At 42.3% G+C, this 14762-nt stretch overlaps 2 protein-coding genes across 2 annotated transcripts; both read left to right on the forward strand.

The window, feature by feature from the left end:
- Window positions 1-1957: 1957 nt before the first annotated feature.
- On the forward strand, window positions 1958-7503 carry LOC146497361 (uncharacterized). The gene has a single exon (XM_085140385.1). The coding sequence runs from the start codon at window positions 2683-2685 to the stop codon at window positions 7168-7170; it is 4488 nt and encodes a 1495-aa protein (XP_084996511.1). The 5' UTR covers window positions 1958-2682; the 3' UTR covers window positions 7171-7503.
- A 270-nt stretch (window positions 7504-7773) lies between these two features.
- On the forward strand, window positions 7774-10051 carry LOC146497362 (uncharacterized). Its single transcript, XM_085140403.1, has 2 exons — window positions 7774-9237; window positions 9458-10051. Exons 1-2 carry the CDS (start codon window positions 8845-8847, stop codon window positions 9686-9688), a joined length of 624 nt encoding a protein of 207 aa, XP_084996529.1. The 5' UTR covers window positions 7774-8844; the 3' UTR covers window positions 9689-10051.
- Window positions 10052-14762: the final 4711 nt, after the last annotated feature.

Below are 14762 nucleotides of genomic sequence, written 5' to 3' on the forward strand. Positions count from 1 at the left end.
TACTTTGTTTCTGTGTGTGTGCTTTCATCACTGGTGTCTCAGTCTGTGTATAGTCATTGTATGTGTTTTTACATGGGTCTTTTCTACTCCTCTGGGCTTTTTATGAGTAAACAAAGAGAGAAAATGTCTGTTTTGTGTCCTTTCTGCTACATCTAATAACCTTGAAGCAGATGTCATGGATCTCACTTCCACAGTTAAAGTACAAGAGTTTCTAAGCTCACCGATGAGCTCTCATGCCTTGGCGAGGTGTATACCATAGCTACAGTGTTGATCAGATGGTTCAAAATAAAGTGATCGAAGCCGTTGCAGTTTACCAAAACCAAATTAAGAGATACTCTGTCGTCTTTAAAAGCTACATTTCCATTTATACAAAGCAGTCTTGTTACCGCCAAAAGCACTCTACATTTCCATACAAATTTTACACACTCTTTCACACCTGAACAATTTAATGTGTAGACTGGAGGTACTGGGACCTATTGGGGGTGTTTAAAATGCCATCATATAACATCACCACTTTTAATAGATTGCATTATTTATGTTATAAATAGATCACAGTGGTTTGCACATTTGCCTAACAAAAAAAGAGCCTTGGCTCAGCTCTGGGAGGAGATACAAATGCTTTTGGGGTTGTGTCAGGAAGGACATCTGATGTTGAAACAAGAAAAGAAAAATCTGCCAAATCAATCTATCCCCTAAAAATGTTGTGAGTTGAATGTGATGGGTTAATTAAAAAGGATTTGTTAGTTAACTGTTAAATTATATATAGTTTAAATTAACTATCTGTTCACCAGCCTTTAATAAAGTGTCACGCTTCTGGGTCTTTGTGACCCAGCATTTTGAGTCTCTTGTGTTTTGGTATTTTATATTATGGTTTATGTTCTGAGTCCTTTGTTGGGCTGTTTTGATTATTTTAGTTATTATTATTACTCTAGGTTTGGTTATGGCTGTTAAGGTTTTAGTTCTTAGGTTTTGTTATGGCTTCCCTGTGTTCCGTGTCTACTCTGTGCCGTTCTGTCCCACGCTTCAGGCCTCTGTTCTGTCTCCCCAGCCTCTGTTAAGTTTACGTGTCTAGAGTTCAAGTGCGTTTCATGTTTTACTTTGAAGGTCCGTGTCTCACTTCAGTGTTTCTAGTTTTCTTTCTCTTGTCTCGTCCGGCCTAATTACTCCCAGCTGTGCTCTCCTTCTGTGTCGCATTCCCCTCGTTATTCCTCGGTGTATTTAAGCCCCGTGTTTCTCTATGCCAATGTCGCGATCTCCTCATCCATGGCTGTGTGTTTCCTTGTGTACCTCTCCTTGTGTTTAGTTTATACTTTCCCAGTTTCGTTTTGCACTGTTTTCCACTTGTGTCAGCAATAAAGCTGCCTTTTGAGTTCACTTTCTCACCTCTGTGTCGTGTGCAATTGGGTCCTTTCCCGCCTGCCGCATTATGACATAAAACCGTAAATTAAACATAAGGGAAAAGTGTTTACAAAGCACAATACTTATCACATGGTTACAAACCATGTGATAAGTTCTTTTTGTAAAGACGAGCCTGCATTAACACCATGATGATTTTAGCTATTTTCTGCGGCACATTAAAAGCAACTCAGTGTTCAAGCTGCTTGTGGTTACTGTAGACCAGCTGAGTCCTTGAGAGGTCAAGTTAATAAGTAGAAGGCTAAATATGAAGAGGGTAAAACTTTTTACTGTCTTGTAAATTGTGTGTTTACCAAAGGAGAAACCAGTATGTTCTTATCTCAGTATTTTATTTTATTATCTCAAAGGATTTGGGATCATTTCAGGGTTATTTTTTTTTAATGTGGTGTGCTGCTCTACAATGAAACAGAAGGTGTTACAGCAATTCCTGCTTCCTCTCTGGGAGGAACTGATTATTTTAATCGATTAAATGTCAAGTAGGTAGGAAGGCTATATTTAGTCATATGGAAAAGCACCAGTGTGTTTACTGAAGACAGCAGCAGCCTAACTGTGATGGCTGCAACTACAGCCCCACAGTGGTAATACCCACCATGTTTGTAGAGGCTTATAAGTAACATAACATTCACATTTGTCTTTCTTTAAATATAGGCATTAGTTTACAGGATAATAAATAACTGTTTTTTTGTTTAAAGTTAATTCACATATCCACATGACACTGTATTCTAAAATAAGTGCGCACATTTTAGTTTACACTGTTATGTATGATTAATCTTTTGTTTTCCGAGTTACCTTAGTTGCAGCTGCTCCAGTCCCTTGATTGAGGAGCCAAGAGGTGGAAAAGGGGCGGAGCGAGTTTTAAAGGAACAATACAAATTGGTTCATGCCATAATTCGGGACCATGGGGGGGAATTGGAGTTCATTATGTTTGGTTTAGTTAGGTTTTGTGTATTTTACCCCTTCTCCTGTTTTTGTGGGCTGATCAGCCACTATTTAAGTTTCCCCTTTGTCTTGTTAAGTTAGGTCAGTTTGTTTGAGTTATCAGTACTTTGAGTAGAGTTTTGTTATTTTGACCTCTTTTATTCTTTTGTCATGATTTAACTAATTATGTTCTTTTGGGTTAAATAAAAAATCATTTTTTTGGACGTTAACCTGTGTCTAATTTTCCTTCACTGCTCGGTCCATCACAAGTGGTGTCAGAAGTGGGATCAGCAGTTGAAGGCACAGGATTTTTTTTCTCTTTTTTTCCCCCTCTTCACTTATCAAGCCATGCACAGAATGGGAAGGAGTGGCAGAGGAGCAAAAGGAGATTGTCAAAACCAGCCAGTTGGAGTGGTAGAGCAAGTAGAAGGAGAAGAGGAAAATGGAGCCTCTGGAGGGGTGGATAGTACTGAGAGCCAAGGTAAGGAGCCGACAATGTCAGAACTGATTTCCATCCTTCGTTCTCATATGGGTCAGCAGGAGGCCCAGGAAGAAAGAAGAAGGGAGGAGTTCACCCGCCAGGAACAGCACTTTAGAGCACTACAACATCAGTTTCAGCTGTTGCAGGTAGAAGTGCAAGCTCGTACCTCCCCGGTCCCTGAGCCTCAAATGGAGGTCTCTGAGCCTCAAATGGAGGAACCTGAACAACCAGAGGTAGAGTCCTTTGAGGAGGAGGATCCTCCCTGTGCTGGCTCCAGTAATGAGCAAATACATCCTCAATCAGGTCAGTCTCGCTTTTATGAACCCAGGCTGGAAAAATTGACAGAGGAGGATGATAATGAACATTTTTTAACAACATTTGAACGCATGGCTGTGGTTTGCCGGTGGAAAAAAATGGACTGGGTTTTTCATCTGATTCCTTTACTCACTGGCAAAGCAAGAGGTGCGTATGTTCATATGGATATGGATGACTCTCTAGACTATGACAAAGTTAAAGCAGCTATTCTTCAAAAATATGACATTAATCCTGAGACATATAGACTGAGATTCCGTTCGCTGGAGGTAAAATCTGATGAGAATCCAAAAGAACTATATGCAAGATTGAAAGAGTTATATGAGAAATGGATAAAGCCAAAAGGAAAAACGGTGCATGAGGTTGGTGAAATATTAATTTTAGAGCAATACTTGAGAATGCTGTCTCCTGAGTTACAGATATGGATTAAAGAACGCAATCCAAACTCTGCAGTGGCGGCTGCAGAGCTGGCTGATGTGTTTGTGGCGGCACGGAGAAAAGGACAGCCATGGAGCCACACAGCATGGAAAATGAGAGATATTCCAAAATCTGTCCCTCACTACCAGAAAGCAGGGGTGAGTAAACATCCAAAGAGCCAGCCTGTCAATATGCCGTCAAGACCCCCACCTAAGACTGTGATTTGTTATTTGTGTGGGATGGAGGGCCATACAAAACCTATGTGCCCGAAGAATTCTACAAAAATAACTCAGATGTGTTTTGTGCCCCGACAAAGTGTGGAGCCTAAGGTGGAGTTTGAGAATGGTTTCAAAATGACCTTAGTTGAGGTTGATGGGAAACCATTAAAGGCCCTGGTTGACTCAGGAAGTACTCAGACTCTTGTGCACCGAGACTTTGTTCCTGCAAATAAAGTTAATAATGTGGAGACAATCCCTGTTCGCTGCATTCATGGAGATGAGAGGTCATATCCGACAGCAGATCTGTACATCAAGGTACAGGGACAAACGTATATTCTAAATATTGGTGTTGCAGAGAATCTGCCATTTCCAGTAGTGCTGGGTCGAGATCTGCCTGTGTTGTTTGACTTGCTGAATCCTAGCCATACATGCAATGTTGCAGTAACAAGAGCTCAAGCTAAGAAGAAAGAGGAGCCCTTACACCCTCTCTGTGCCTTGCCCTTCTATGATGCGGACATAGAGACTGCACTCGGGAAGTCTCGTAAGTCACGTGGACAGAGAAGGCAAGAGAAGTTTCTACATACTGCTGTTCGAGTAGCTCCTAGCACAGAGCCTGAGTTACCTTTGGGTTTTGAAATCCCTGTTAATATTATTGAAATGCAACATGACGATCCATCTCTAACATCTCTGCTCCAGAAAGCTGCAGAGAGGAACCAAGGAACGAAGCAAGATTTGAACAGCAAGGTGGAGTTTCTGCTGAAAGATGGCATTTTGTATCGTCAGCAGGGTTCAGCATTGCAGTTGGTGGTGCCTAGAGTAGTCCAGAAGGTGGTGCTCTCCTTGGGACACTCCATTCCATGGGCTGGCCACTTGGGAAAGCACAAAACCATGGCCCGCATTAGAAAATATTTTCATTGGCCTGGAGTGCGCTCGGATGTGACACTGTTCTGTAAAAGCTGCCCTCAGTGCCAGAAGTCTTCTCTTAAAATCCCCTCCAGAGCTCCTCTCCAGTCTCTACCAATTATCAGCACTCCATTTGAACGGCTAGGAATGGACATCGTTGGTCCTCTAGAAAGAAGTAAGGCAGGCAACCGTTACATGCTTGTTGTGACAGATTACGCTACAAAGTACCCAGAGGTCTTTCCTTTGAGATCAATAAAAGCCAAAGCAGTCGCCCTCTGTCTCATACAGTTCTTCTCAAGAGTTGGTTTTCCTCGTGAGATTCTCACTGACCGTGGCACTAACTTTATGTCCACTTTATTGAAGCAGGTGTACCAGCTCCTTGGGATTAAGAGCCTGAGGACAACGCCATACCACCCTCAGACAGATGGCCTAACAGAGCGTTTCAATCAGACTCTGAAACAAATGTTACGCAAATTTGTCAATGAAACTGGTACAGACTGGGATCAGTGGCTGCCCTACCTCCTCTTTGCATATAGAGAAGTACCCCAGGCCTCTACAGGTTTTTCACCTTTCGAACTATTGTATGGCCATGAGGTACGAGGCCCCTTGTCTCTTCTAAGGGAGACTTGGGAGGGTGACCAAGAAAGATCACAGGCTGTCAATGTTGTCTCTTATGTTGTCCAGATGCGGGAACGGTTGGAGAAGATGACAGAGCTGGCCCAAGCCCACAAAGCAGAAGCGCAGCAGCACCAGAAGGCCTGGTACGACCAGTCAGCTCGGCAAAGATCCTTCAGTCCTGGTCAGAAGGTGCTGGTGCTTCTTCCAAGTGATGACAGTAAGCTGTTAGCAAAGTGGCAAGGGCCATATGAGATCCAAAAGAAACTTGGACAAACAACCTATAAGGTCGTTATTCAAGATCAGCCCCGCTCCAGCAGAGTACTACACATCAACCTGCTTAAGGAATGGGTGGAGAGACCAAAAGCAGATGTCTTTCTGATTCGGGAGGTTTCGGAGGAGGAGGAAGTGGATGATCAGTATCTGCCAAAACCCACTCCTCAGGACCTGGATCTCAGCCATCTTCCTGAGGAAAGACAGGCTCAGGTGAGAAACCTGTGTAAATTAGATGTGTTCAGTGAAAATCCTGGTAGAACGGACATTGTGGAACATGACATTGTGTTGAAAGATGGAGCTTCTGTGAGGAGAATGAGTTACAGGATACCTGAGCGTCTACTGATCCCGTTGAAAGAGGAGATCAACCTGATGTTGTCACTAGGAATCATTGAAGCCTCGAAGAGTGAGTGGTGCCATCCAGTGGTCCTGGTGCCAAAGAAGGATGGCAGTATCCGTTTCTGCATAGACTTCAGGTACCTGAATGCAATATCACAATTTGATTCATATCCAACTCCCCGCATTGATGACATGGTTGAGCGCCTTGGGAAGGCCAGATACCTGACAACAATAGACCTCTGCAAGGGTTATTGGCAGGTACCACTGACTGAGCGCTCAAAAGAGCTGACTGCTTTCCGGACGTCGTGGGGCTTGTTCCAGTTTAAAGTCATGCCCTTTGGACTGCATGGTGCCCCGGCAACATTCCAGAGACTGATGGACCAGGTACTGTCTGACATGTCTGATTTTGCTGCAGCCTACCTTGATGACATAGTGATTTTCAGTTCAACCTGGGAAGAACACCTGCAACACCTGGAGAAGGTATTGGGGCGTCTTCAGTCTGCAGGGTTGACTGTTAATCCAGCTAAGTGTGCCATTGCCAAGGCTGAAACTGAGTACCTTGGGTTTGTGATTGGAAATGGAATAATAAAACCTCAAGTTAATAAGGTCACCGCCATAGAATCCTGTCCCTTGCCAGAGACCAGAAAACAGCTGAGATCGTTTTTGGGTATGGCGGGATTCTATCATCGGTTTATCCCTCATTTCTCCGCCAGGGCCGCTCTTCTGACGGATCTGACTGGTGCCCGGAGTCCCAATAAGATCACCTGGACAGAGGAGGCTAAGATGGCTTTTCAGGACCTACGACAATCTCTGAGTAAGAGCCCAGTCTTGCACAGCCCTGATTTTGAGAGAAATTTCATTCTTCAGACTGATGCCTCAGAGAGAGGATTGGGAGCTGTTCTGTTACAGGGACCGCCTGGAGAGCGTCATCCAGTGGCCTTCATTAGCCGCAAGCTGTTTCCGAGGGAAGTGCGATACTCAACCATCGAGAAGGAGGGACTTGCCATCAAATGGGCTCTGGACTCCTTTAGGTATTATCTTCTGGGACGGGAGTTCATATTGGAAACAGACCACAAGGCTCTTCAATGGATAGAGAGAATGAAGGACACAAATGGAAGGATCACGCGATGGTACCTTGCAATCCAGCCATTCCGGTTTACCATCAACCACATCCCCGGCAAAGATAACTGCACTGCAGACTGTCTCTCTCGCTGTCCCAGGGAGAGATCTGAAGAGGGGGAGTGTGTGATGGCTGCAACTACAGCCCCACAGTGGTAATACCCACCATGTTTGTAGAGGCTTATAAGTAACATAACATTCACATTTGTCTTTCTTTAAATATAGGCATTAGTTTACAGGATAATAAATAACTGTTTTTTTGTTTAAAGTTAATTCACATATCCACATGACACTGTATTCTAAAATAAGTGCGCACATTTTAGTTTACACTGTTATGTATGATTAATCTTTTGTTTTCCGAGTTACCTTAGTTGCAGCTGCTCCAGTCCCTTGATTGAGGAGCCAAGAGGTGGAAAAGGGGCGGAGCGAGTTTTAAAGGAACAATACAAATTGGTTCATGCCATAATTCGGGACCATGGGGGGGAATTGGAGTTCATTATGTTTGGTTTAGTTAGGTTTTGTGTATTTTACCCCTTCTCCTGTTTTTGTGGGCTGATCAGCCACTATTTAAGTTTCCCCTTTGTCTTGTTAAGTTAGGTCAGTTTGTTTGAGTTATCAGTACTTTGAGTAGAGTTTTGTTATTTTGACCTCTTTTATTCTTTTGTCATGATTTAACTAATTATGTTCTTTTGGGTTAAATAAAAAATCATTTTTTTGGACGTTAACCTGTGTCTAATTTTCCTTCACTGCTCGGTCCATCACACTAACTCAAAACAGGTCTGATTGCAGGAAAACTTGTCAAACGTGATGAAGAAAAGGGAACAGTGTGATATTTTTCCTCAATGACTAAAGGTTCTTACGCTTCATACCTCATGTTATTACACATAACAAGTGATCATTATCTCAAAATGAGGAAGAGTTTCAACATCATGACAAATGGAAAGAGTTTATGACAAAACAGTAAACAATGTGCCTATTGTTTCTCTGCTGCTAGTGTTGCATAACATACAGTGTGTGTGTGTTAATTTTTTCTTTAGCCTCGACAAGATCAACGTGTTGATAATAGTGTGACTAAAGTGGATGTGGTATGGGATCTCCTTCATTTCTATTTCTATTGTGGAATAAAAGTTGTGGGCGTTTTTTCAGGCGTATATACACTCACCAGCCACTTTGTAAGGTACATCTTAGGCTGTGGGGTTTAAATGATGCCCTGTTAGTACTAAGGGGCCAAGAAAATATCCCCTACACCATGGCTATTCAACTACAAAGTTAGTTGGGCCAGATTTTCAAACCGAGGAATTTATCTGGGCCAGATATTTTTTTGAAGCCAGTAAGCAGCAGATCACAATCAATTTCAAACCCACACAACTGTATTGAAAAACAAGTAATTTTTTTATTCCTTTTCCCCTGTAAATCTGCTGACCTCTCACAAATGCACACCAAAAGGTCCATTTAAAAAAAAGGGAGCTATAACTAAACTATTTTTGCACATTTGAAATAATAATAATAACAAAAAAACATTTTGATAATTCCCTTTCAAATTAAAATAAATATTTCGCTGACCACTCACTTTTCCTGCCATGGATGGAGCCCCATCCGTCACAAGTATACAGACACGCTTCATATCCAGACCATTTTCCTCAAAAAGAGCTGAAATCTTCTCAAACATTATTTCGCCAGCTGTGTGTCCCTCTAACGGTAGTAAGCGAGCAATTTCCCATCCAAAAAACGGACATATACGCACAACTGTGCATTATCAGTTCTGTCTGTGATCTCCTGTCACATTTTCAATCTCTATAGGGCTTTGGAGTTGACGTCACACCGCAATGCATTATGGGAGCGCAGCGCCATTTTCGGGGTCTACGAATCCACTTTGCTGGAACGACGACGACAAGAATCATGCTTAAAAGCAGCTCAAAAGAAAACGGACGGTATAGAGACCAATTGCGTCCAGAGGTGAAGCAGCGTTACTTGAAAAAAATAGAGTGCATCGCAAATCTGGACCCGTACGAAATACGGCAGTGGAGTAAAGACCCAGACGACCTACTGCCACTGTCCTACCCCGATGTCTTCGCCTATCTTGTTTGTGGAGTAAGCGCCTACACAGCGAACCAGTTCCGAAATTACAAGTCACTGGAGGCGCACATCCAATTTACCAAAGGCTGGGTGCAAGATTTGGGTATTTTCAAGCCGCCAAACTCTGAGTACGTCGTCATTCATACCAAGGTAAGTCAGCTGAAGCGCATCAAGTGTAATAGCCATTTTCCACCCCCCACCATAATTAATGTTATACATTTATCATCGAACTGCTAAAATATCGTTATCATATTATGTGCCCATAATTGTAAAGTAGATGCAAATTAACACTGATAATCGGGCAAATTATTAACGCCAATTCGTGTCCTCCCTGTCTCATTTCATTTATTGTCAACCTTGTATGTTACAGGTACTGCACTCCCAAAGATTGAATGAACCTGCATTACGACCATGGGTAATTGTAAGCACCACGGGGAAGGTCGAAGCTGCACACTGCACCTGTATGGCCGGAGTTGCTGAGACCTGCACCCATGTCGCTGCACTTCTATTTAAAGTGGAGGCAACAGTGAGGATCCGTGGCACAAAGACTGTCAGAAATGCAGCCGCGAGTGGTCACAAAGTTTTTCCTTCTGGTGTCTAGTTTTCTGTCAGAAGTGCATTGAAATATGTATAACTTGATTTCAAACCTGCAGCATTTACCATGTAACAATTGTCAAACTGTAAAATAAAGAGTGAAATACAGTTATTTGTTATCTTGCTTTTATTATAACGTCATTTTAGTGAAACAGGTACAGAAATGGTTACATAACGTAATGTCAGTGTGTTCATACAATAACACATAAAAAAAAGGTTTTACTAGTACTGTCTTCAGAGACATACTGAGAGTTTTCACAATTATTAATTAACAAGTACAAGTCTCATGTGTGCCTGGTTTCACTACCACACTAGGGCACATGTTAACCAAAACACAACACACCCTCACAATTTTATTAATGAAGGTAACGTCTACACCCTCACATGGAAGAAGAGGACGGATTGGCATGGTGGTATGTAGCATTTTGAACTTGTTGCACAAACTGCCAATTACTCGCTGGACATGGATTCTTAGGTGTGCAATGGCTCGTGTATTTTCTATGTCCTTGGCATCTAGTTGACAGAAGCCCCTTGTAAATGCTGGGTTCTTAACCTCCGCACACATCATTCCCACCGCATCTCTGATGTCAAAGCCTCTGTCAGCCAAAACTACATCCCCTGGTAACAGCTTGTTAAGTATTCCACATTGCTCTGTGATGTGTTTATCTGATGCACTGTCCATCTCTGGCTGCTCTCCTGTGGTAACTTCTGCTGGGGCTTCACCTTCACATTCTGCAGCTCCATTGTGAAAGCCTGTCCAATAAAAAGAGTGCAAATACACAAGGGAATTTTAAAGTGGTTTATACATTAAGGCAGTATGAATACTCAAATGTTTGTGTTAATTGACTAAGATCAACTTTTAAAATAAGAGACTGTGGTTGGGGGTGCGGTTGTTGTTTACCTCCTACTAGTGCTTTTTTTGTTGCCGTTGTGTTCGCCTCCTGTGACGGTCTGACTGTGATGTTCGGATTTCGGAGTGCCCCATGTGTAGCGTTGGTACCCAGTCTGGATTTGTTTGATCCATTTCATAGGCAGGCTTCCCTACAGTTGTGCAAAAGAATTAGCGAATCTTTACATAGCACATATGTCTGCAAAGTCACTCCATTCATGTTTGATCGCAATTTCTATAACTTCCGAGACCACCAACGATAATATTATTCAGCTATAAAGTGTGATATGAACATATCTAGCACTTACCGGAATGAAAATGTCTGGAGCACACCAAGTGATATGGGGAGATGGAACAGAACTTGATATCAGCTCGTCTCACGGCTGCTATCCAGGCTCGACGCCTTCGTTTGGTAACATCCGATACATGAGCTCCTTGATATTGCTTCCAGGTTGGGAAAGCATAAAAAGACAACCCAAGCTTATTCCCGTGCCGATCGAACATTGCAGCCGACCACACAGCAAGTACGAACCATTGCTGTGCTTTCGCTCCTTCGTCGCTTGCTCTTAGACCCCGAAAATGGCGGATCAGGCCAAAATCCTTTCCACGCCCACCCCCGTGACATCACGCTCAAAGCCCTATAAGAGATTGAAAATGTGACGTCATTCAAGGGTAAAACCGCAAAGAATTCTGGGAACTCGTGGCAAGAGGTACTAGCGCACGCAGGCTTTCAATTGAAATCAGTCACACAGCGATAAAAAGAAACACAAAAAACTGTTAAGAAGCGGTTGTATTATTAACTGCAATAGCCGGTCGCATGACAGCCACGGGAAGCCGACGGGTAAAGAGATCGTTTTTTTTTTTATCGGATTACGTTGTTGAAGAGAAATTATTCGAGCCATGTTTCTGAAGTAAAAAGAGGCGACGGATGGCCTGGATTGCAGCCATTCAAAGACCAAATATAACGTCCCAGAACACTCCAGCTCACAGGTTAGTCTGCTCCAAACATTTCCACAAAGGTCAGTGTTTTGTAGTAGTTAATACGTCATTTTTCATAACATAATTGGTGATATAGGTTACAAGCAAGTCTGGCGCTGAACAGAAATTGTCGCGCTATGCTCCTTTGTTTATTGTGCATAAATAGTGAATTGTCCTGACACAATATTGCGTTTCGCTTCATTTATTACCAAAACGTATACTTTTATTCACAGGATAAAACAGTTTTTTTTTGTATCACTAATTGCCCAGTACGATTACAGCATACAATATTATTGTCACTGCTACATTTCTGTAATGCGAACCAGAAATTATTTCCACTACTAATTAATTACCGTTGAGCTCAAAGGTCCTATTAGTAAACGGTTAATGAATGTGTATTTATGAAGACGATTTGTGAGACTGGTAAACGTATGATACATACGATGGTCTTTCGTTCTACACGGTGCATTTCATGGTCCTGTACCCATCCGTCGGTAAACTGTACCGGGGCTTGTTGCAGTGACCTGAAGTTACTAAACTTCATGAGTGTATGCACTCACTCCAAGAACCGTATAATTATAAATATGAGCGTGGTGAAAGTTGGGCAGCACGCTAACGTATTTTGTCCCTCTGTGTGCTCTAAGGATATAAACCTTTCACCCCTTTGATTTTTTCCTCGTATCTTTGACTTTTCATCAAGTCTGTCTTTGTACGGTCCGGCATTGTTCTCCTTCGTTTTGTACATAACTTTTTTGGGGGGCAAAGAAAGAGCAAGAAGGTATTGGAACCGGAGAATGAACGTTTTGCGGTGCTGCAGATGCTTGCATTTGATGCGGTACTTGGATTGTTTTGCCACGAGTTACCGGCATGCAATGCGCGAATGTCACGTGGTCTGTCAATCTCTATAAACATTGCATCAGTTTTCTTCAGGTCATCTAACAGCATTTCAAACTCGTCTGACGCCAGAACTTCTACTCTACTAATATTTGAACTGTCCTACAGGGGTACGTTTTTAATAGCAGATGTCACACTTACTTTAATTTTTTCATCACTTTTCACCGCATCCACCACGGCCAGCATGCAGTATTTCACCGTTTCAGAATCTGTGAAAGGCCTTTTCTTCTTCGCCAAGAAACAAACACGAAGGGAAGATGCTGCAGCTGTCTCTTGGGCTGTACAGGACCCTCACCATGGTAGTACAACTCCGGTTGTAAGATTATTAAACTCTGTAAAATGAATAAGTATTTGTCAGTCCAGGCAGGGTTAAACCGATGGTTTTCATTGTCAATTTTGCGCTTTTGGAGTGAGAAAGACGTGCTGTTGTCGCATCATATATTACGATGATTGTTTAATATGTTTACATCACGGTGCATTGTGGGTTAAATATTGCTAGGCTACTAGGAGTGTTGCATTCACAGTCTACACTACGCTGTAGGAATTTTTAATTTTTTAAAAATTAATTAATTAATTCATTTTTTGTGTTTCTGCCAGGTCCACAGCCAGGGCCACTCGCAGGTTGCTTCTGGGCCGCATTTGGCCCGCGGGCCGCCATTTGAATAGGCTTGCCCTACACCATCACACCTTGCTTACCAGCCCGAGCCATTGATACAAGGCAGAATGGATCTAGGCTTTCATGATGTTTGTGTCAAATTCTAACCCTACCATCTGAGGGTCACACCGGAAATCAAGATTCATCGACCAGGGACCTTTTTTTCCAGCCTTTTGTCATCAAATTCTGGTAAAACTGTGCAAATTGTTGCCTCAGTTTCCTGTTCTTAGCTCAAAGGATTAGCACCTGGTGCGATCTTCGGCTGCTGCACGCCATCTGCTTAAAGGAGTGACATGTTGTGCAATCACAGAGATGCTCTGCAGAGCTTGGTTATATCAAGTACTTATTTGAGTTACTGTTACCTTCCTACCTTCTCAACTTAAAGCCATCTGTCCATTTTCCTCCAACGTTTGGCATCAATAAGGTTGTTTTTTTTACCGAGAGACCTGCTGCTCATTGGAGATGTTTTCTTTTTTAGACTGTTCTCTGTAGACTTAAGCCATGGTTGACTGAGAAAATCCCAGCAGCTCAGCAAGTGATAGGGTTAGGTTTATGTTATGTTTAAGGGTTAAAGGAGTTAATTAAAAACAAAAAAGCTCATAAAAGAGGTAGTTTTTGGTTTATGTTAAACTTTTATTACTTACATACTCTTTTTACATTGTGGGCCACAGACAGCCCACTTTGATCCAAAAACCCCCCAACAACAACAAAACAGACGTTTCTATAGTTCACATTTTTTTAAAGCTGTCCAGTTGAGCAGATTAGAGTCTTTGCTAGACCCATTTTGGTCCCTGGGCCTTTTGTTTGACGCCCCCTGACTTGAACCACAAATTATTTAAGTAAGATATGTGCATCTGTAGTATTTGACTATATTATGGAAACATTATTGTTTTTTTAAACAAAAGATGAATTCGTTTAACTTTGTAAAAGTAAACTAGAGGAAGAACAAGCAGACCAACAAACTCTATTACTCATCTTTAGGAGCCGTCTGTCCAGTATTTCAGGTCAGTCCTTTCAGTATTGTGACACTACAGGCTGAATCAGAGATGTGACAAGACCAACAATGGCATTCCTTAAGCTGGAACATTCCACAGATTTCCATTTTTTTCATAGTATGAGATCATCACTTATGCTGATCATATGTACAGATTACAGCCATTGCACATTAATCAGCAGTAAATGAGCTCTTTCGCAATGTCCTCATTCAGGCTTGTGATATCTTGGCTCAGTGGCCATTCCAATCAGCATTACTCTACTCTGGTGTCACTTTGTGTCCTGGTGTTTGCTTTATCTCTGACGGCACAGGGCACGGCTTATTTGACTGTTGTACTTTTGTGAAACAGTTCAGACCTGCAGAGTAAACAGAGTTATTCAGAGTGTCAGCCCATTAGGGGGGAAAAAATCAGCCCTGCAGTGTGTTTGATGTAGGGTCACTGCCACTTAAACTTGTCTTAACCAAATGTACTTTACTTAACCCCCTAAAGAAAAAGCCTATTCTGATGCCCCAACTGTAGCGATTTTGTTTTTCACAAAAGAGCTCCTTATTCTGACCATATTCAGGATTCATGGTCCACCCCCCTCCTGACCTTCAGAGTAAGAGCAGACTAGTACTTGACTTGCATGAAAGCAAATATATTTAAAACAGAATGATAAATGAAATAATAC

This window comes from Neolamprologus multifasciatus, chromosome 18, assembly GCF_963576455.1.
Source record: "Neolamprologus multifasciatus chromosome 18, fNeoMul1.2, whole genome shotgun sequence".
Lineage (NCBI taxonomy): Eukaryota > Metazoa > Chordata > Actinopteri > Cichliformes > Cichlidae > Neolamprologus > Neolamprologus multifasciatus.